This window comes from Elaeis guineensis, chromosome 2 (genome assembly GCF_000442705.2).
Source record: "Elaeis guineensis isolate ETL-2024a chromosome 2, EG11, whole genome shotgun sequence".
Classification (NCBI taxonomy): domain Eukaryota; kingdom Viridiplantae; phylum Streptophyta; class Magnoliopsida; order Arecales; family Arecaceae; genus Elaeis; species Elaeis guineensis.
Window position 1 is genome coordinate 93,607,303 of NC_025994.2, and position 23,717 is coordinate 93,631,019.

Here is a 23,717-nt window from a genome sequence, read left to right on the forward strand (position 1 = left end):
GGCTTGCAGAAGAAAAAGAAGTTGACATTTTCCCTCTTGTACTGTGACACCGGAGGAGAAAATTGAAGAGATTTATTTGACTGTTTAACTTTTTGGATCCTCTACAGGAAATCATGATCCTCCGGTCTCCATCAAATCCACAACCTTGTCCCTACTACCCTGTGAGTTCACAATTGAGGAGAAACCGACCACCGAAAGCAACATGACGCGCAAGTGTCCATATTATGCTAAACCGAAACCGCGGTCCACGGATGTGGTCTCTTATTCCGGATAGAAGCCTGGGCCTCTCGGACCGGCGTCGTTTATTATCCCCGTGGCTTGCGTCGGATATCATACATATCTTATCGGATCAGATACATCGAATATCTGCAGGTCCGGTGGGGGATCGTGGGGTTGGAACAGCTTTAGGAAGAAGAAGGGATGGGGAGGGTATTCACGGTGGAATTGGACGGGAGGATCTACCGCTGCCGGTTTTGCCACACCCATTTGGCCCTCGCCCAAGACGTCGCCTCCCGGGTACGTAGACGTCGCGTTAGCTTTTTGGACGCTCACCTCCATCCTTTACTTTCCCATTTTCTCTCCCTCGCTTCTTCCCTTCTTGTTCCTCTGGCAAATTTCTCAGCCCTTCTCTTTGTGGCTAGTCTCCTGACGCTATTCCCATGCTTGTATAAGAATTCTTATATGCCACAAGGGTTAGGTTTTCGGGCAATCTTTTGGGACTATATGGTGAAGTGAAGATTTCTTTTTTCCTTGAATCAACGTGCCTGGCTCTTGGGTGATAATTTCAGCTTTCAAGGAGTATTATTAGAAAACTGAACTCAATTTTGTTGATTACCAGGGCAAATTGCGTGCATGAAAAGTTGGGTCTTAAGAAATTTGACAAATTTAGAAATATTTATTATTTCTCAAATTTTAATAACCAAAGAAGATTACGTATATCTTGCTTACTGTTCGTAAATTATCAGGAAATAACTGAAATTCATGAAACATCCTATTGTAAAAACTTCTGTGGTTTTGACATGAGCGATGAATGGATGTACCTGGTGAATAATTTATAGGGATAGAAAGGGATCTGCATATGGATCATAACCTTGATTCATTCCCAAAGTCCCGTATAGTGATCACAGTTCGCAGCTGACCAGATAGATGTTCAGAGATAGAATTCTTTCGGTGCGACGGAAATAGTATATTGCAAGCCAAGAATAAGAAAATAAAAGAAAGAGGGAGATGAAGGAAGGAGAAAGAATGAGGAGAAAAGAAAGGAGAGGAGTAAAATGGTGGAAGGAGGAGAAGAGGGTGACAAAATGATGACGATGCATGGTTTATGTAGATCCTCTCGTTAGTTTAAGTTGTACTGCACATGTGGGAGTGCATGTGATGCGACATCACGTATATGAATAGTGATCATTAAATGCATGAATGATAGTAATTGGAGTCAAAGGTTTTATTTATGCTACTGTTTTCGATGCGGCGCCTTCAAATCTTCTCTGAAGAGTGTTATAAAAAGAAACTATGAGAGCGCATTTGTCTGAAGAAGATATTCTCCTCACTTCTTGTTAGAAGCAAGTGGAAATAATCGTTTGGACATTGTTTGATAAAACTATTTCAAGTATAGGTGGTTAGAGTGGCCAATAATGAAGGTCTGAAGACCACAATGCTGGCCATAATAATTGACCAGACACTTATACTAGCTATGCTTGTTTCATGCCATTTGAGTTCAATTACAATGAGGAGTGACTGCTGATCACTTAGAACATGGGCATTGACCATAATTTGCATCATAACTGCCTGATCACTTGTACAACAGTTGCACATGTCTTAGGCCTTAATTTCGGGCCAAGTTACAGTGAAAAGGTTAATGCCTGTTATAGTACCCTCATAAGTGGCCGATCACTTATATACATCAATTATGCTTGTTTTAGGCCTTAACTTCGAGCCAAGTTACGATAAAAAAATTAGTGCCTGTCATAGTGCCCCCGTAAGTGGCTGATCCCTTATTTATTGATTGGACACAATTTAGGTGTTAACATTGAGCTTTTTGGTACAACAAAAATTTAAGAGAAAGTATAAAGAAGTTAATGCAGCCTGTCACATTAAGAAACCTTGAATTGCTTTTCAAATCTTCAGCACATTATGAAAAAGAATTCACCATTATCATACAAGTCAAATTGAATTGTCCATTTTTCTTTACCTTTTATATTTCATGGAAGAATCGAGAGCTTGTATCATGTTTTTTAGATACACAAAGATGATGAGATTAAATTTTTATGTCAGGCCTCATCAGATCTTAGAGAAGCATAGAAGAACATATTTAATAGGAAACCCCTTATGAAATTGATACTCATCCCAAAGAAAACCTTTCCCAAAAATACAATTATTGAGTTAAATATAAGAAATCCTTAAAGAACGTCATTGTCAAACTACTTTAGATTCTTTTTAAGAAGGTGGTGATTGTAGCTTATAAAATTTCTCTCTAAAAAGAAAAACTGAAAAGGTTGAAAACTCCTTATGTTTCTTTTTAGTTAAAGAACATATATATATATGTGTGTGTGTGTGTTTATATATGTATATATATATATGTGTGTGTGCGTGCGTGCGTGCATGTGTGTAGCATTTATAAAATTAAAAGTACATTACATAACCAGCTACATTATGCAAAACTATGAGTGGATCTTAAATTTTGTGTACGTGACTTGATCATTGTAAGTTCGATGGATGGGTTTCTGAATATATGATGAAAATTGTGGTGCAGGTAAAATGCCTTAATGGTTGGAATTGTTTCCTTCAACAATTAAACTGTTAAAGTTCACGAGCAGAATTACTCATTCCCTTCTTTTTGGTCATTAATTGTTCTAATTGTTCATATTACTTCCCCCATCCCTGATTAATGGTAAAGAAATAAAACTTTAAATATCAATCTTTTGTTGGTTGTTTTTGGTTGTCACATTTTTAATTACTGCATAGGTATCTTCTATTTAAAAGTTAATCTTATTTGGATTTGTCGATAATTTGTTTCGTTTACTATTTGTGCCAGGCTTTTCACTGCCGTCGCGGAAAAGCATATCTTTTTAACAGTGTGTAAGTTTCTTGCGCATTTTATTTGTTAAAATTTTATCATCCTCTCTCTTAAATTTCTGCTAGTGTCAATCTTGTTTCAGAAATTTCTTTTAAACATTTTTTTATCCATAGGCAAGAGATATTGCTACACATAATCTGACTGGTTCTTTCAACTGATGACTATTTAATCTATTCACCATTCCCATAGATAAACACCTCATTCTTGTCAGGATCACCTTCCGACCCTTTTGCTATATGAAGTAGTTCAAAAGCTTCTAAGCAGAACCTGCTTAAGCATCTTGTAACCCATGAAGGGTTTATCTTCAGTTTATACCATTTTGCATAGTTACTTGCCTCAGCCCTGTAATGTTCTTCCAAAAATTTCAGGTCATTTAGCTTAAGCTGAACACCTGGTCGTTATGCTTGATGTAATTATCATGCAGTATACTCCATATATTATCATTGTTGCAAGCCATGCTCCAAAACTGTCTCAGAAATTGAGCACTGTCCTGCATTATGTGCTCACATCCACCTCACGGAATTGTTGTTGTATACATATTGACGAATTTGATGTGTTAGAATTTTATATACTTAACAAGTTGCTTAGTTGTAGGTTTTAGAGATCAGTGGAGAGCTGGCCTTTCTAACATGAAGCTTGAGCCACCATATGGCATTGAAAGTAGGTTTTTCTTATTCTGAAATCTTGCTGATGGATATAGGTGCTATCTGAAATGTCATGTTTCTTGTATCCTTGCGCTAATATCAGAGTTTGGATGAAGAGCATGCATGTTGAAACACTTAAACAAATAAATATATTTTAATATTTCTACTATAAAATATAAAAATTGAATATGTATTATACAATTTGTTTAAATTCTGTGTCCTTGTATCACCTTTTTCTTTCCCCTTTCCAATCAGATGCATGCTAAACTGGATTCTCCTGTCCTTAGCATCCATGCAAGACTAACATTGTGCAATTTCTTTTTCAAACCATCTTAATTGGAAGAGCATGTGGTCTTCCCTCTGTGTTGCTATATGCAAAACAGCCTTCAATTTCCAGAGGGAGTTCTTCGAGAACGAATTTTTCTATTGTTAGGGAATCTGTTGTATCCTTCAACTTATTTAACTGTTTTACATTTTCCAGTGCAAATATCTCAGTTGGAGATAAAGAGGAGAGAATGATGCTTTCTGGGATGCACACTGTTGCTGACTTATTCTGTTGCTTCTGCGGGCAAAATGTGGGCTGGAAATATGTAAGCTTCCTTTCCTGAATCTAAAACAATCATCAAAAGAGCACATTTTCATTATTTGATCTCATTTGTTGCATCTATAGTTGATGTCAAACCTCTTGGGTGACCGATGGTTTATGAAGAACCAATGAACTGACTGCAAAGCTACTAAAGATACAAAATCACTAAGGCATCTAATGAAAAGAATGGGATGTTTTTTTTTATACTCCATACTGACTGTTAAGCTGTCAAGGATCGATAGCATCGAAACCTGTAGTTGCAGGCGCAACTCACTGGTGGTGTTGCCTTGTTCCTTTCAGGAGCTGGCGCATGATAGAAGTCAAAAGTACAAGGAGGGCAAATTTGTTTTGGAAAGGTAGTTGTTTAAAATTTGATCGTTACATCGTATGTATAGACATGAATTGCGGGGACCTTATTTTGCAGGGGTAAACTAGTAGATGGTTTTGACGCGGAGTTCTATATTGACACCCGCCCAAGTGGAAGTGATGCTGATGAAAATTAGCCCCCCTGTGTGTCCGTGTGCTTGATGAGTTCTGCCAAAAACTGGAAGAAGAGCATTAAGTAATGTTGTACGTTAACAAATTTGCTCAGACTATCAGATTTTGATATTTTCAGGAGCTGGCTGGATATAAAATGAAAACGCTTTCTTTATCCTCCTATGCTATCTAGAGTTTGGTAGGGGTTGCAGCTTACTTTGATCCATCATGTACTCAATCCTGATTTTACTTGATCGACTGTGGAAGCAAGGTGGGAGTGGGCAACGGTAGAATTTACTTTGAATTCGGCTTAGATATATATCTCACTTTACAAATCCTCTTTTTGAGGTTAAAAAATTGAGTGGTATGAAAAAATAATTTTTGGTAGCTTTGTCTAATTTGATCCATCCAATCCATCTAGACTCAATTTAAAACTTTAACTATCTTGTCCATCCTAGGTCTTCCAGTACTTTCATCTGGCTTATGTTATTCGTGTAGTATTGAGATCCAATGGCTATGAAATTATGTTGATATTTTAGTATATTATGGATAATGTAGGAGATATCTCTTTTTTTTCAAAAAAATTTTATTTATGATTGCTTAGCTTTCGATTTATCTTCGATCGTCAAATTAAATGTGAATTACTCTTTTTTTAAAAGATTTTATAACTTGAAATAATATAGTTTAGATGTAAAATATCTATCCAGTAGTTTTTGTAACTCAATTATGTATGATAGAATCATCAAATGTTTGATCTTTTCTAACGCTGTCTATAATTTATTAAAGGTTTGAGAAACAAAGAGAAGATGTATATAAACAAGATATGCAGCAACAAAAAGGTCAAGGATTGAATAGAAGAATTTTTAAGCATTTGTTGATCTTAGATATGTCCATGTTAGTGTAAGCGATGGCTCATTATTGCGATAGCCTAGCTCCTAATGGCAACAAGTTTTGTTCTATAGTATCAGATTTGCTGCATTAAAATCTGCTTTTCTTTTTGTTTTTGGCAATCCTCTGACATTGTAATCTTAGCATCCAATCATCAACCTTTTTATTGAGGTGATACCGAGAAAAAGAAGGTGAATAGGAATGCTCCAGCCGAAAAAGATGAATAAAAATAATAATAAATAATAGAAAGGAGGTTATGTAATATAAATAGATTTTGGTCAACCCCAAAACTAACTCCTACCCTAAGAAAGCTAGAGCAAATTGTGTTTGCAAGAGTGAGAGTCGGGCTTATCCAAGAGTCGATAGCTTCAGTTGTTTAATATCAGGCAAGTTAGGTTATGGTTGTTTAATACCAGGCAAGTTGGGTTATGGTTGCATTAGCTACAAGTAAAACGAAGGTGCTTTAGGTGTGTTAACCATGTACTCTCGCATCATGTCATATGTATGATAAAGGTGGTGTGGTAATTGATCCCAATGCTAATGGTTATCTCCTTTGTTCCATGAATGAATGTTGTTCCATGAATGAATGAAGTGACGATGGTCTAGCTTGCCATACATAATAGAAGAGATAGGTGAAAGCAGCCAATAGCAATCCGTTTTCACTTATTCATCCTCTCTTTATGTTACGTGCCTCTTAAATCTTCTCCTCCCTACTTATTTTTTTATTATTTGTTATTTGATTTATTTTTTTTTTTTTTTTTGCATAATACAAATTAACAATTATTTTGTTGTCTATATGAATTCTCTTGTTATCCTATGAGTCAATTAAAACCTCAAGGCAACCATAACGCACGTAAAGATAATGGCCTGTCTAAATTGTTGCCATCCCTAGAGTCAAATGCTTGCGGTTCTGAATTGTAGCTGGTATTTATCCTTGATCCCTCCAGGAGATCAGCAACAAGGAAATTTTCCCCTAATAATCCATAAATCCTGATTTTAAGTCTTCCAATGTATTTTCTCATATCATGTACCAATAAACAGTGCGTGCGTGTAATTGTAACTCCCCATTCTTCACTGTTGGGTCTTTATCGTCCTTCTCTTAAACTAAATCAAGACAGTTGTATAACGCCAGCTAGGGAAATTTAAATCAAGAGACAGATCTATACGGGCCACAAATTGGTACCCATGGTGCTCTCCTACGCCCGAAATGTAGATTCTAAAATGTCAAGGATTATCCCCTGAATGATAATCTTTCCATCACGAACGAGGGCAAAAGCTTTTTACTGGGGACCAAAAGACCTGAAACCTGTTAAAATAATACAATCAGCATACAGCTTTCAACAAACTAGCATATCTCGACATGAAAAGTATTCTTTCCCTACAGAGTCGACATAAATAATAGGCATCATGATCCCAATTTAACGATCCTCAAAAGAGGAAAAACATCCACCCAAACAAATTAAGTCTTTTTTCTTTTTTTCTTTTTTTTTTTTTTCTTTGTGGCAAAACTCAAATATCAAGCAGGACCCGAATATGGAAAAACTTGTAACCAGCAACTAATACGATAACCAGAACGAAGGCACCAGCTACTGCATGAAAAGAGCAAAATAGAAGATCTAACAATGGAAAGCCGAACAGAGATTACTTGAAGCACTTGGCATCTAACAAGGCTTCACCCTCGAAGGGCTCCTGATCCTCAATCATTGCATTTACCCGCTCTTTTTGTGCTTCATCGGTAATGTCCACCTTGGTCCACTCATAAAGCTCCATGTCATAGCACTCATCAAGCACAAATTGTGGGATCTCCTGTCCTCGGAAGAGCCAAAGTCCCTTGACCTTGTATGGTGGCTCGGAGCCAATTACAAGCATCTTGCCAAACGCATATTTCCGCGCCAAGTCCATACGCTGCAGGAATCCACTAACCTTGTTTAGGGTCACGAACGAGACTGTGTTCTCATCATTATATTTGTACTCGCAGAACCATAAAGAGTAGCCCTCTGGATCATACATATCCCAGAAACCTGAAACAGCACGAAAGATTAGCATGATATCTCAGGCAAAAACAATGCTACTCATATATATAGAAGGAATGGAAAATTTGGCCATACTTGAGTTGATCTCCACTTGGATTCTATCGAGTTTTGATCGGACGATAGGGATTCTACATCAAGAATCCTGACCATTAAATGCAACCTACTACTTCTAAATTGCCTATACACCAAAAACCATGTGATTGGAAGACCCTAATATATACATCACAAATATCATTGCATGTTGAACAATCCAATTTTTTGACCACATGATGCATAAGCTAGAAAATCTCTAAATCATATAATTTTTTGTGTATTGGCAAAATTTAAAAACAGTAGATAACACACATCTAATGGCTTGGATCATCAATATATGAGTCACATTGTCCGATCTAGACATGTAGAACACACAAACACACACACACACACACAATATACATGTACAAACACACAGTGCCTCCCCAAAATATCCCTCTAACCCTACAAACCTTCGTTAGATGGGATTCGATTAAGGATCATATTAGAATTATTATTAGTACATGTCTCCTGGTTGCCATATTAGCAAATGTTTCTTAGCAGTGTGAAGCTCATTTACTGTTATTCTATATCTCACACCATCACAAATCTTGTCTCAGATCCCACTCCCTCAATAAGAACCCATCTACTTTGCAAATTAACAGACCACCAACCATGTATCAGGCATATCAGTCACAGTAATGATTCTGTTCATTGCTAAATTATTCTAAAAACTATTCTGAAGAAAAAAATGGATCATAAATTATTTACTAAAAAATGTTAAGGTTTTCATGACCTATTAAAAAGGTGAAACTGAATGAATTAAAAGTATAAAAAATTATGTTTAGTTGAAACTGGGAAGTAGCAATATGTTGCTATAATGCTTATTCTTGCCTTTTGTGCTTGCAACCTTTTTCCATTAAAAGGAAGTTATAGCAACTTTATTCAAAATATTCCTGGTTTTGTGATAAAGTAGTCTGATTATTTTCCAATTCCAAATAATTACCAATTGCCCTAACTGAATTGTTACCAAATGCAAAAATAAAAAGATTCAGATTAAAAAAAATTAGATCTTCTAGGAAATCAACAGTGTTAGCTGATAGCAATATGTGATATAATAATCCAATGAAAATAAGTTGGATGGCCACCCAGTATACCCAGCTCCTTTCACCAAAACACTAACCTCCATATAATGAAGGGGAAAAATGCACTCTACAAAAATTAGGTCTCTTGCCATCACCTAAATTTAATAAACACAACAATTTACTTTACCAAGACATCAAAACATGCTAAATGAGCTTAAAACATGCTTCAAATACATTAATAATATAAGAAGCAATATATAATCAATGTTATATGCATCATGAGAGATCCTACAAGGAAAAGCAGACACAAATCCACTTGTACACAGGCTCCATATGATGATACAAATATATTGACACTCCTTTGACACGGAGAACTAACATGCTTAAGAAAAGAAATAAGCTGTCATCTAGATTTTATCAAAAAATAAGCAGTCCTCTGCCCCCATGCCCAAGTCGCAACAGGTGATGCCATCAGAATGCATCTATATGAACAATGTATCAGACTGGATTGCTCAAAAAATGTGCCATGCAAAAGGCAAGAGGGAGGGGGTGTTAATTGCCTCTGATGGCAAAAAGACATGCTATCATGAAAGATTACAGTCTTGATACAAGCATCAGAATGTCATGCTATTGAATTAGTCAATCATTTTCGGCAGCTGCAACTTAAATCTACGAATATTTTTTGCCATTGCTCAAGCTGTGTTATTGTGTCTGCCTTCTGAAGTCACATGTGATTGCAATACTAGTTATTGATTGAGAGCGCGAATGAGCAGGTTAGTGTGTGTGTGTGTGCGCGCGCACGCGCGAGAGAGAGAGAGAGAGAGAGAGAGAGAGAGAGAGGATACAGTGCCAAACCACAAGGCAAAGATATAGAGTAAAAGAAGTACCTTTAATGGCAACCTCACGGAAGTTGGTCTTTGTATTCGAGTACAGCCTCTTCCACTCATCTAATATCATCTTACTAGGTGGCAGCAGGTCAAGAGGATTTTTTGTTTTAGGCTTGGGTGCCTCTTCTTCCTCGACAGTCTCCTGTACCTTAGGCTTTGCAGGCTCTTTCTTGGATTCTTTCTTAGCTTCCTTTGGCTTAGACTCTTTAGGTTGTGCAGGCTTCTTCTGTGACTGAACCGGTGGAACTGAATCTGCCTGTTTTACCTCCCCCAATATCTTTGGGAAATTTGGTTGATTAACCATAGTCCAGAAGTATCTTTCAACATGAGGAAATTCTGACGTAAAACTCTTGGTCATGATTCGGATGAATCCAATATACAGGTTGCATGTCATGATAATATCAGCCAAAGTCACAGAATGGCCAACAAGATAAGTATTTGTGGCTAGATGGGTGTTTAGAGCACCCAAACATCTCTTCAAAGCAGAAACTGCAGATTCTTCTGCCTGTACAACGTCAATGCGTTAGTGGGCAAAGACATATGTTATAGAACACGATGACAAAATACGAGGATTTAAAACAAACCACAGCAGCAAATGGAAGGAATCCCAGTCTTGGATATAACCATCGTGCAATATTTGCATCAATCTCCATCGATGCAAAGTCAATCCATTGCTCAATTCGGGCCTGAAAGCACATTTTCAAACCTAACAGCTAACCAAGCATAATGATAACTTTAAAATAGTAGCAGATAGAAAACTTACATATTCGATAAGTGAAGAACCATAAAGAGGATTGTCAGCCTTCAAGCGGGTAACTAGAGAGAAAAGAAAGACAAATAATTACCATCATATCAGTTTTCATAAAAAACACAACATGACAGTATAGGATCCTTCCATACCATAGCGCGCTATTGCATTACTCTCAAAAATGGGACCATCAGGTGTCTCCAGTACAGGAACCTGCATGAAGGTAAACCATTTTACTCCATCAAAAAACAGCTACACCACCATTATCCTAAGGATATTTAAATGCACATTTACTGCATACCTTCCCTAAAGGGTTCATCTTAAGAAACTCAGGAGTTTTATTTGAAACACCGATTTCGAAATTCTTGACCAGTTCAACCTTTACCCCACTGTATTCAGCTGCAATTAGTGCCTTGAAAGCATTCTTGTTTGCGTTGCCAGCATGCAAAATCTGTTACACAGTTATCAACTCATCATTTTGAATATACAAAACTACTCAGTCAAAAGTTTAACATATCAAACAAGCTTTTATTACCAACTAACAAAATTCAAAGAATTTCTAGGAAACAAATAGACACATTCCCAGCAGGATACCCCTTTTGTGTGTGTGTGTGTGTGTGTTGGAAGGGGGTGGTGTTAATGGTGAATTGGGGAATAATGGAATTGACAAATTTCCCAAGTAAATCATCTTTCACCACATATATTTGCCGAAGTTGATATCTTATGATGATCCTTATCAACAAATTAGAAATTCACCATCATTCATGCCTCCAGATATCCCAACTCTAACATCAAGTTCACCACTCTCCACACCCAAGCATACAGGCCCCCAACTCTTATCCAACCACCACTTCTCATTCCACTAGTTTCCTGCAATTTTCAATTTGTTTCTGACATTTCACCACATCCGCACCCCCCTCCCCGGGCATATTAAAACCTAACTCTCTCCTTACAAATAAGTCGGAAGCGTCAAAGGCTTTGGCAAAGGGAAGCAACAATACATCTGCCAAAATTTGCTGCAGGAAGGCAGCCGAACTATTTGATCTTCGAGCTTTAGGCATCTTGGATATTACTGAATATGGCCAATGATGTAGCATCTTAATTTACATGATCCACAATAATCATGGTATAATACAACAGAAATGAGTACTAAAGTCTCATGTCATGGCCTAAAACTCTGACATCATGCAGCAAAGTTGAACCTCTTGTGTCATAATAGTTGTCACCAATATGACAGAAAATTCATGTTGTCCATCATAATCTACAAGCCAACAGTAATGGCCTGATCATAGAAAGTGTCATGGTTTAAAGATCAAAAGTCAAAATGTAACATAATTAAACCCCCTTGTATTCCATAGCAATGTCGAACATACAATAAAAAAACACACATTGTTCATCATAATTTAAAGATTTTTAAGAAAGAATCCAAAATCCAACAAGTCATCTTAGACAAGTATCATTATTTAAAACTTAAATACGTGATGCAAAATAGAAGCCCATGATATAATTATCAAGCAACATATATCCTAAATTTAGGAAGCCCTGCACAACTATATCAGTTTGAATTAGGAATATCAGAGTCATGCCTGGCCATGATCAGTAGCTATTTACCATGGAAAGGACTGGAAACTATCCAGGGCAGGTGTGGCCCACCCCTTGCTCATGTTTGGTCCCTTTTTTTTTTCAAGCTTCAAGTCAGGCCTAAGCTCAAAAAGTATATACAACGTCGGACAGAAGCACAACTCAAGGTTGTTGCATACTTCCTTTGTCAAAGGCTGCAAATCATCATCGCCATCCCCACCTCCTCGTAGTCACTTCCTACTCTGCCTTGACCTCTGGTTGTAATTAGATAGATAAAAAAAGAGAGGAGATCATCAACCTCCACTCCCCCTCCTCATCCTCCACCTCTACCCACATAGAGAATGGGGAGGAGAGAGATGAAATAGACAAAAGGGCCTCTTGGGCATCCCATTGTCCACTATGCTTAAGAAATGAGATAAGAGGACAATGTAGGAAGAGATCAGAACTACGGAACAAAATGTATAGGGTAAATTGTTAAGCGCCCAACCTGGGCTTAGGATTATGTTATGGGTTTTAGGTTAGATTATGATTTGAGTTTAGGGGTCAAAGTTAGGGTTCAAACTGAGCCAAGGCGGGTTCAAACGCAGCCCAAAGCTCATCAAGTCTACCTTCCAAGCCCAAACCAAAAATGTCCCTCTTGAGGCCAAAAATCCAAAGCCCAGCCCAGACCTCTTCAAGTTCAGGCCCAAAACCCAGATCAAATCCAGCTTGGGCCCATTTCGTATCCTACCATTAGATGTTCAATTTACATTCAATTTACATAGCCCATTATACATGGTGGCATAGAAGCAATTCAACGTTGCTTTGAAAAAGCGAACACCAAGCACATGTTCATGTCCCTTGATTGTTCTTCCCTCTACCTCTCCCAAAGTCAGAGCATAACAACATTAAATTTGTTGAAATGGCTCAAAGTACCAGAAAACTTGACACCTAACCACACACAATAAAAAATCTCAAAGCCACCTTTATAGAAGCAATTAGAAGTCAAAATTTGAATAGGAAAACTTGAAACTGTAAAACATTCATATCCACAAAAACAAAGACAATTCTAGAATAAGTGTCAATTAGCCAAGTTTTAACCAAGCAGAAATATGATGTGTATTCTTTTACCACATTTTCCACAATGCAGTATTAAGAATGTAAGAGAGAAACCCAGCATGCAAACAATCAAAGTTCACATGCCACTTACAAGGAAAGCAAGCATTAACATAGACAACTTGTGAAATGTATAAATGTATTGAAAACTAAGAGACAAATACGCACGCAAGTATGCACACGCACATGCGCACAGACACACAAAAGCTGCCTAAAGATTTGGAAAGATGACATGGAAATAAAGAAGGGAAATCGAAGAAATGATTACATTTGATGTAGCATAAGTGCAATTTCCCATTCAACCTATAGAATAATATAAATTTATCATGGCAGTGAAAAGGTGCAATGATTTTAGGAAAATAATTGCACCAAAAATCTCAACATAAATGGTGAATGATCAGCAGAGAAAAAAACTAATCAACTCATAAAGCATAAATTTAGTATTTGAGAACCCAAAAAGGGAAGTGAAGTAGCTTTCACACTCAATGAACCATTTAATGATCCAATCCCAAGGCTGTGGTTCATTAACCTATCCATGTAAAATGCACATGACCATACTTCTCATAAATAAGTGTGTGGCAATTCGCTGCATTAGACCATCAAAATGTTCTGAGCATTGAAACTAACCCACCCAAAATAAGAAAGTAGCAGGGATATAACTCTCTAATGCAACCAGCTTGATACCAACTAGCCTCAAAAGGTGGTCTACCTAACCTGCATCTGATCCCTAAGTTTATCCAAGCCGCAAGACCACTTGCTAGGTGTCATCCCACAAAAAGAAGCTGCGAAGGCAATTAAAACCTAATGGGGGATGGCAGGGCCTTGTTGAATATAGACAATGTTCATATGGCAAAGAGACCATCTATTAAACAGTAAATAATTTCTTTTAAGCTTCAGGAAATCAGCCAAAAGTCTTGTCATGGTTGGCATCAACCAAAAGAGGTAACAATCACATGGCAATTTGAAAAACAATTGCCAAACTCTAGGATAACAAAATAATATCAAAAATCATTATCTAAAAGATAACAGAATGATTTGTTTTCTAACAATAAAGAAGCTCAAAGAAACTGGCACGCAACGTCAGATGACTTATATTTAACCTGTGCCCCAGACAAAGTTTCTGGGGATGAGGATTCCCATCCAACTAGTCATGGTTGCAGAGTGAGATCCCTACGCTTCTATATGAAGACATTGCCTTTAAGACCAATCTAATAATGATACAGAGAACTAAGAATCCAGCACCACATACACAATCCGTCGAACCAAAAAATCCTTTCGTTAAAGCCCTAAACAAAACCCCTAATGATCAGTTTTCCATTACAAAATAGAATGCCAAGCTCCTAGCAGAAAACATGAAAATATGGAAGCCCAGAAAAAGGCAAAACCAACAGTAGATCGCAGTCAAGCTAAAGAACTTTGGACCATGTGAAACATATTCGAACGTACCAAAAGGAAACGAAGAAAGCACATAATTATGATTATAATAAAACAAATGCAATAAAAAAAAAGTACTACAATCTGAATTAAGGGAAAAAAAAACCTAAGCATCTTATTCTCTTTGTTTGTACCTTTTTGTGAGAAGAAAATATATATATTTAAAAGGAAAAAAAAATCTTTAAACCCCAAAACCCTAGCGCCACCAAATAGGAAAAAAAAATTGAGATCATTAAGAAAGATACTAAAGCAACAACCCTATCCATACGAGGAACTCACCAGAGCCATGGAGCCGATCGTATGCCTCCGCCTTGATTTCGGATCTGAAAAAGCCACAAAAGCCCAAAAAAATTTCAGAAAATAAAATCCAACAGATCTCCTTGCGAATCGAGAAAAGGAGAACAAAGAACCCAAGTCGGAGTATTGAAGAGTAACAGGAAGAGAGAGTAATACCCAAAGACGACGCCGGGCGACGCTGGAGAGTAAAGGACAGCCGCGAGGAATATAACGACACTGCCGCTTCTATCCCTCCGGCCTCGCACCCCGCCGTATATATAAGCCCTTCTCTTTAGGGTAATCGTAGTGGCTTCAGTCTTCCGTTAGATCTGCCGTTGAGAATTCTATTAAACTCATCTGGTCCCTTCATTAGTAGAGTCAGGTAAAAGTGTTATTTCTTTTTGTGGTAGGACGATTTTCATCGGTGGATCGGGCCGCTGTGTGGACTCCGGAGTTCAACCCAACCCCTAAAAGATGATTGGTAGGGTTGGGCCATTTTAGATTTTAGACCGCACTTTGCATTCCGACCCTGGCGCCAAACGCACCGATTTTTTCTCATTAAGAAAACAGTATATATATATAAGGTTACAAAAATAATGAGTCCAATTAATTTTTCATGTATGCATAACTGGAGCCTCGAAACAAAAGACCAAGCAATTGGCAATCAAACTACAATTCAGGCTGAAAGGTTCCAATTCAACCCCAGCATCGATTCAATATATATATATATATATATTCCTTCCAAATATTCTTCCTGTTGTTTTATTATTATCATTATTATTATTATTATCTGAAATGAATAAATGTGGGCCTTGGATGTAGAGGGATTTGTTCCTTCCACATTAACCTTCGCACATGACGGCCTACTACCAAAAATGATACTCAAGTGTGATGAAATTTTCAAGCAACCAGCTTGGACAACCCCAGCCCCTCCACAAATCTTCTAGGCAAAGTCACAGCGGCTTTTTTAAAAAAACACAAACCTTGTTACAAAATTATGGAGATATCTTCTTCGTACTTGAAGCAGATTTATCCTTTCTAATTCTCATGTGGTGCTTGCTGATAAATATTTAATAATTAATTTTCTAAATATTTTCCGCATATCAAAAACAAACTATATGAAGGCATGTAATGTCAGCACAATTTTTGAAAGAAATGCACACAAAGTGACCATCCTGTCATATACTTCATTTAACATGGAGATAATTTTATAGAAAAGATTCTGAAAATCTAGAACCATGGAAATATGTACATAATATGGAAATGCAACCGTAAGTTACCTAGACTTCAAAGACCGCAACATATCTGCCTATGCTGGTGACAATTCCAACACATACACACCAAAAAAAAAAACAAACAAAAAAGAGAGATTTTCCACTGGCGTCATATGAATGATTCTCGAAAGCTAAGGCGCACTTGAGCTCGATCAATCACTTTCTAGCCTTCCAATATATTTGTCATAGAACTTTGCAGCTCTCTCCAGCTCTCCAAGCTCAGCATAGCAGTCAGCTATTGCTCCATAAGCCTCTGTACTGCCAGAATCGTCACCTTCTTGTCTGGATATCTCCAAAACCTTGGAGTAGTACTTTATAGCTTCCTTGTATCTTCCTAGTCTCTGTAGGGATGCACCTGAATTTCATGGGGAAAAAAAAGTGAGAGGAATAAGCATATGCTCCTTAGACTCACATTATCAAAAAAAGTCTTACATCTAGTACAGCACTTAATTTTGAACCAAGATGGTCCCTGCTACAGTTACAAACATCAACAGCAGCCCACATGAGAAAGGAATCAAACCTAATCCTCTTGCAGCCTTCTTTTCCTCCAGGTGATCTCCCAAACTCCGTGCAAGATCAAAAGCTGCCTTAAACTCCACAGATGCTTTCTCTAGATCTTGATTCCTCAGAAAATTTTTCCCGGTTCTCAAAATTGTGATCAGTTGCTGCTTCCTGGGGTCAACAATGACTTCAGATTCCGAGATTCTACCACCTGGTGTATAACTCAAGCTGGGAGCATAAGATTCTATCTTTGCTTGTCTTCTTAGTGCTACATTGATCTGGCGCAACTGGTCATTCAAGCGCTCCAGTTCCCCTCTTCTCTGTCGTGCAAGCAATCCTACAAAGCATAATATTCCATTTAAAACAACTAAGAGCAATAAACTAAGCTGATTTTCCTAACAATTACGCTACAGAAAAATACAGAGGCTTGAAGAATACAGTAGTTGCATAAAGGATCAATTTTGATGGGCTATAATCAACTTAACATACACTTGTCAAGAGATAGCCAAAATAGACTTCTGCCAATTTGTACCATAAGCATGACATTGACTCCATAACCACGAGATTCTGTCCCAACTATTTGGCATGTTACAACAATTAATCAAGGGCAAAATTAGTTTCTCAATTGTTTGAGTTACATACCAACTAATATGGGCTTTCTATTTACAAGACAAACATATAAAACTAGTCTTATGCAACCGATGCATATGCCATCCTCATGAAACTTATTTTGAAGCAGCCAAAAGGTTCCAATTTATTACTAGTGTATATAGTGATAGGGCAATGAAGAATTGATTGATGTTCCATGAAGAAAATATGAGGTTCACTCATATTTTTATCAAGTGAGGACCTAAATGGATCAGGACAGAAGTTGCAAGGAACAATTTGAAAAGGCATGCTCTGATAAAGAATTTGGCTCTTGATAGGGACAACTGACAGAGAAGGATTTGCACAGCTGATCCTAAATTAGTAAGGGAAAGTTTGCAGGCAGTTTATGATGGTTATAATCAATATACAGTGATTAACATTAGTGCAACCATAAAATAGACAGAAATAGCATGAAATTTAACTTGAGTTCATGAAGGAAAAGAAAATATCCTTGAGTATTTGAAAAATATGCTCCTATAGATAATGAATTTAAAGTCTGAGAAGCTATCTCTTTATGTTTAGAGATGAATAGATCTGCATAAGAAACTTCTCAAACCAGTAATCAATAAAAGAGAATGGAACAATCAGAAGCGAAAGTATTATGAGATTCCTTAGCAGTACAAGTCCATGTCCAAGAAATAATATTAGTATTGTCTCTTACCCCCCACAGCAGCCCCTATAAGGGCTATAGCAAAAAGTAGAGGCATCTCAGTAAAGGGATTACGCGCCGCCTCACATGTTTCTGCCAAGACTCTGAGAGGCAGAACGAGCATCAATGAATTTGCAAGAACAACTGCTTTTGACAAGTCGTATGGCATCACCTTCTGCAGAAGTGAATTTAAGTCAAATAGCAGAACCTAATTATCAGACAGGGGAACTATTGTAAATAAAAATAAAAATAAAACACTTGATATAAAAGAGAATTGTTCAAAAAATGCTGGACATAATGATGAAATGCTTACAATTACAAATCAATAGTACCAATATGACCTGGTATGACACAAAAAAAAGAATAAAATGGATAAACAAAACTAGCATAGCACGAACATAATAGTTTTTTCATCTCCATATAAATGATTAAATGAATGATTTTGTCTAACCGGCAATGGCATGTAAAAAATTAATCTAGGGTCAAGTCTCTGTAGGTCCTTCCTTTCACTAAAACAATCTTACAAAAGATATGTTGAGCTGATAATCTTGCAACACCAAGCAACCAAATTCACAAGAATCTGATTTGACGCTTCAAATGCTTTTAATACCAAAAAAAATGTGATCCTTTTTCTGGTCTACAAGGCAATAACACCTTAGCAGACAGTTAACTGGGCAGTTTAGATTACAAGCCTAAGCAACAATTTTTTTTGGACACTTCAACATAACCCATCAATCATCAAACTTTTTGTTTTAGATTGTCACCACTAGCAAAAAAAATTGAATCAAAATGAATTACTTTTTCATGAACTTGTTGTATATCATAAAACTAAGAATCCTTGAATATTGTGAAAATGCATTGACTGAAACACTAAACTTTTGCATATGGTCATTCATTTTCTTATTGAAAGTCAATATTTCGCATAATTTACATGTGAATATTAATTTAACTCTTGCACGAGTGCCTTGAGTTTGTATCCCCTCATGCATTTTTGGCTCAAAGTTCAGATTATGAAGTTGTAACTATAGGAGTAAAATAGAATATGGGGACTCACCATCATACCTGATGATTGGATATGCATTCCATGACCATATGGCATAGTCCTGATATTTTCCCATCTCTAGCTCCTGACCTAGCCTTTTGGAGACCATCTGCTATAGGACATGAAAATTTGCAACTTGACAAGCTTTGACTTTTCCAAAGTGGAACATGAAGTTTCATCAAAAACAGTGCCCTCTTTTCTTTTCTTGATGGGAGAAACACCCATTGTTCTGGTTTTAAAGAAGTTCGGATATTAGCAAAATGCTTGAGGAGACAGCCTTGACTTGCAATAAATTTTAAACCTAGTGAATATGCAACATAAAATGGCAAAATGAAACAAACGTAGCCATGCATGCTGCATTGGACGAGCATGCTTGTCTTCTAATCATCTGGTATCATAGAATAGTAAAATCCATGTAAACATGCAGCACCCGCAGAAAGAGAGTTTGGCAGAACAGGGATTTACATGCATAATAAAATAGAAAATGACCATACGAACTTGTAAACAAACCAAACCGCTTACAGGATCTTGCCCCTGCAAAAATGATTTAAAAACCTTATAATCAAATATTAGTGATTAAGTCATATACCTAAACTCCAATAAGGAGATAAAAAGACCGCAGAAATAAAACTATGCATCATCGAAATCTTACAACTATTGCAAGCATATACCCAGTACTTATACAGTAATAAATAAAACATCAGCCATATTATCATGAAAACTCTAATTTACATGCTCCAACTTAATAATACTTGAAAATGAAAACCAGAAAAAAAGGAGCAATTCAATCTATATGCTATTTTTCTGACAACAATTTCTCATCAGATACTCCGCCTTTCTGCAATCTGCAGTCCTAGAACAATGCAAATAAATACCAAATGTACCGGAAACCAAGTGTACAGGATATCACAGCGCTTATGGTCATCAATAGATCCAGGCAAGGCAAGCTGAAGCATAGTAGGATTGTTATATCCGCATGTCACTCACCAGCATACGGTTCTGCGTACTGCCACCATACTACATTTTTATTGTGCATCACAGAGATGTACTTCATATGCCCAGCTTCTCACGCTCGTCGTGCCTTTAAAATTGTTCCATTCCTTCTTTAAGGGAGAAATCCTGGCAGAATACTTCTTAATAAACTTGCTGAAATCACATATAGACGACGACGTTGTATCATTTGTTTTAAGTAACAGCAGAAAGGTAATGTCATCAGTTGAGTCTTCAAATCTTTTATTAGATGGATGTCTCAACCAGCAAGATAATTACCCAAGAATTTCTGAAGTGCCAGGGAAATATGGTCAAGATCAAGATCCATGCCTACATCTCCCATATACTAGCAAGGAGCTCCAAACCACAACTGCTCCACACAAATTTTTTTTTTTTAAAAAGAAATATAGAAATCTTTGAAAGGGATGTAAGTCGTAATCTTCTGTGAACAGTTTACCATGAAATTAACGATTAATCCACGTTAAATAAACAAGAGTCCTCAAAGGACCATCACTAATACCGCTTTTAGATTCAACGGAACCAAAATTCTAAAACCCTAAATCCATAAACCCTGATCTTAAAACCCTAACCTGAACTCCAAATTGCAAGCAACACTATCAGTCTCTGGATCTGTAACTAAGAACACGATACTAGAAATAATCCCCGCGTAAGAATCTAGCGTCCATTTTATTTCATCAAAGAACGAAATCACGAAGTAATCTGGATATAAAATATATCAAGATTTTTGCAAAAATCCTGTCTAAACCGGAATTAGGCTAAGAGATACCGGAAGTACTGACCGGTGGCACAAATTCGACCGGATAATGCTTTCGAGGATGAGAGGAACGGCCGGAAAACCTCGCCGGCCTTCGGGCGCGAAAGGGGCTGGCACAGCATCGCCATTTGGTTCGCCGGTTTCCTTTTCTCTTTGCTATCAGCGGGCTTGTCTTTTTTTTTTTGTTTTTTTTTTTAATGGAACTGGGAGGGAAGTGAACCCCAGTTGGTCGCCGGTTTGTCTGACCAAAGAGACTCGAAATCCGTGGGTTATAAGTAAAAACTAGTCGGAGACTCAGGCATTGTGCAGCGCCGGATGTACACGAAAATTTTTTTTTAAAATCTAATTAAATTAAAATATATAATATTAAAATAATAAAATAATATTTATTTAAATTTTTTAAATTATTATATTACATTGTGCAACACTGTAATATTTTTTCATAAAATATTATTTTATATATATATATATATATATATATATATGATGCCGTCGGTCTCTCGATTCTGTACTGCGAATAATAGGATACAAAATTCATTATCAATATTGATGTGGCTATAACCTGATCAGGATACAAATTTATATTTAAATTTAATATATTTATATAAAAATTAATTAGATAAATATTATTTAATTCACTATCATGTTTTTTTTTTTTTTTATAGCAAAAGCTGAAGCGAAGGAAATATACTAATTAAAATGACAGACAAAGATGGATATTTATAGTTTATTTTTCAATGAAAAACTATTTTACTATAATATATATATTTTTTTTATTTTTATTTTTTAAAGACATGCAACAATGTGCTTCACTTGAATGTATCAACCAAATCCTCCTTGTGCTTGGAGGTAGAAATTGGATCTAATCGGATCGGATATAGATTGGATCAAAAAATCATCAATCCAAATTCGATCTGTTTATTAAACAAGTCAAAAATTCAAATCTGAATCTGATCTATTTATTAAACAAATAATCTGATCCACTTCGCTTATTTATTAAATAAATTAAATTAGATTAAATAATTTAAACGGATTAAATTGGATAAACAAGTCAAGTTAAATAGATCAGAAACGGATTAAACAAGTTTTAAAGAGATTAAATAGGTTTTAAATAGGTTGGATAGATTAAATAGATTAAACATATTATCTAACTCAATACAATCTAAATATTAAACGGATTAAATGGATTGGATATCTAATCTAAATATTAAACAAATTAAACGAGTTGATCTGTTTATTATCCAATCATATTTAATTTAAATCGAAACTTATTTATGATGGATCGAATACCGATCGAATTGATGGATCAAATTATATTTTATCGATTCTACTCGCATTATGATAAATTTTTTTGGCTTTAAACGTGCTTTGGACTTAAGAAGCATCATCTACTTCATCATGTATTTATTTATTTATTTTTTATACTGATGCAAAGAATTTGGACCCCGTGATGCTGTCAACTTATCACTGTATGGACGTCGGGGTGGGGTTCAAACTGCTCGACATATCTCTCATGAGATTCATCCAATCAGCGTGATGTGCTTTGATGTAGCTCTCATTGAGCGCTTGATGGATCTTGAGCCATTTCCTGAACTGCACATGATATGATACATTTTCTACTCTTTCGAGGATGGAGACAAAATCCTTATACTATAACCGTCAACGGACCGATCCAAACCCAAAATCCATGGATATTTACCCGATGGGTCCGGATTTGAAACTAGCATCAATCCATTTACCTCGATCCAGATTCAAACTCAATAAATCATAATGTAAATGGGTAGGGTCTGGATATATAATATCCAGATCCGATAGACTCGAGACCCAAATAATATAGTATAATAATATTATATATATATATATATTAAAATATTTAATATCCAGACCCTCTCTCTGTTCTCAATCTCCCTCTCTCTGTCTCTCTCTCCTTAACGGCACCTCTCCCTCCCCTCCTCTCTCGCTCCGGGCATCCTGCTTCTCCCTCTCCGCTGCAAAATCTGCTCGCAGGCGGCCCACTAGGCAAATTAAATGCCAGTCCAGATTCTCCTAGGCGCACGCTCCTCCTATCTGCTTCTGCTCCCTTTCCCTTCTTCTGCCCCACTTGTTGCCATCTCCCAGGTCGTCACCCCATTTTCCATTCGTCCTCATCTATCCATCTGTAAGGGAAAGGAAGAACCAGGGCAAAGGGAGGGAGAGGAAGACACAGTCATATAGATCGGAAGAAAGGAAGGAAGAAAAGACCCTAACCCACTCTAGAGATTGGAGATGAAAACCTTCACCCATCGACGGTGGTAGAGATGTCGACGGACATGGGAGAGCTCGACGGAGTCAAAATTTTTGAGGCTAGATTATGGGGAGATGGAGCTGAAGCTCGGCCTGCTCGCTGTGGATCGAAGCCGAAGAGGAAGCAAACCATTGATCTCAGCCTCGAGGGCAAATCGTGCACCAGAGATCTTGGCGATCGCTCCACTGACTCCTCCGACTGCCCCATCTCCAGCGCCGGCCAGCCCCCAGCTGCCAAGTAAGTATATAACAGCCCCCACCTCCCTCCTCTAACTCCCGACTTCCTCTCCCTCTCCATCGAGATTTGATCTCCTCTCTGCCTCTTCCCCTCCACCGCTGCCTTCTGCGGCTCTACCGCTCCATGCTCCCTCCCTCTATCTCGCATCATCTCCACCGCCATCCAGGCTGCCTCTCCCTCTCCACCGCTGCCTCCCGTCGAGAACTGAATCTCGAAACCGAGTCTAGATACCCGAGATCCATTAAGGTCCAGGTCTGGTATTTCAAGGCCAGACCCATCGGGTATTCGAATTCGGGTTGGGATTCGGTATCGATAACTAAGATCAGGTCCGGATCGAAATATCAGATTTCGACCCGAGCCCGATCCGTTGATAGGTCTATCTTGTACTTGCGAATTAACTCTCTGGTGTTCCTTGCAAAGAATCGAAAATGATGCTAATTAACTGACATCAAATTAAAATATTCTGCTGTAAACTTAAAAGCAAACTCACTACTA

At 37.2% G+C, this 23,717-nt stretch overlaps 3 protein-coding genes across 5 annotated transcripts; 1 reads left to right on the forward strand and 2 right to left on the reverse strand.

The window, feature by feature from the left end:
• Positions 1 to 251: 251 nt before the first annotated feature.
• On the forward strand, positions 252 to 4,958 carry LOC105050510 (protein yippee-like At5g53940). The gene is made up of 5 exons (XM_010930566.3): positions 252 to 516; positions 3,035 to 3,078; positions 4,202 to 4,310; positions 4,607 to 4,662; positions 4,731 to 4,958. The coding sequence occupies exons 1-5, from the start codon at positions 421 to 423 to the stop codon at positions 4,807 to 4,809; spliced, it is 384 nt and encodes a 127-aa protein (XP_010928868.1). The 5' UTR covers positions 252 to 420; the 3' UTR covers positions 4,810 to 4,958.
• A 2,028-nt stretch (positions 4,959 to 6,986) lies between these two features.
• On the reverse strand, positions 6,987 to 15,139 carry LOC105050502 (elongation factor 1-gamma 2). The gene is made up of 8 exons (XM_010930555.4): positions 15,000 to 15,139; positions 14,826 to 14,869; positions 10,738 to 10,887; positions 10,589 to 10,649; positions 10,452 to 10,504; positions 10,273 to 10,374; positions 9,689 to 10,193; positions 6,987 to 7,692 (listed from the first exon to the last, which is right to left on the reverse strand). Exons 2-8 carry the CDS (start codon positions 14,832 to 14,834, stop codon positions 7,313 to 7,315), a joined length of 1,260 nt encoding a protein of 419 aa, XP_010928857.1. The 5' UTR covers positions 14,835 to 14,869; positions 15,000 to 15,139; the 3' UTR covers positions 6,987 to 7,312.
• An 836-nt stretch (positions 15,140 to 15,975) lies between these two features.
• LOC105050523 (protein FLUORESCENT IN BLUE LIGHT, chloroplastic) lies at positions 15,976 to 20,943 on the reverse strand. 3 transcript variants are annotated; one of them, XM_029267296.2, is made up of 6 exons: positions 20,727 to 20,873; positions 19,924 to 20,055; positions 18,957 to 19,165; positions 17,907 to 18,069; positions 16,617 to 16,934; positions 15,976 to 16,451 (listed from the first exon to the last, which is right to left on the reverse strand). In XM_029267296.2, the coding sequence occupies exons 2-6, from the start codon at positions 19,988 to 19,990 to the stop codon at positions 16,249 to 16,251; spliced, it is 960 nt and encodes a 319-aa protein (XP_029123129.1). In that variant the 5' UTR covers positions 19,991 to 20,055; positions 20,727 to 20,873; the 3' UTR covers positions 15,976 to 16,248. The 3 variants fall into 3 exon arrangements, with proteins under 3 accessions (XP_029123129.1, XP_010928890.1, XP_019705452.1); XM_010930588.4 differs by lacking the exon at positions 19,924 to 20,055 and having other exon boundaries at positions 20,727 to 20,943; XM_019849893.3 differs by lacking the exon at positions 19,924 to 20,055 and having other exon boundaries at positions 18,949 to 19,165; positions 20,727 to 20,885.
• Positions 20,944 to 23,717: the final 2,774 nt, after the last annotated feature.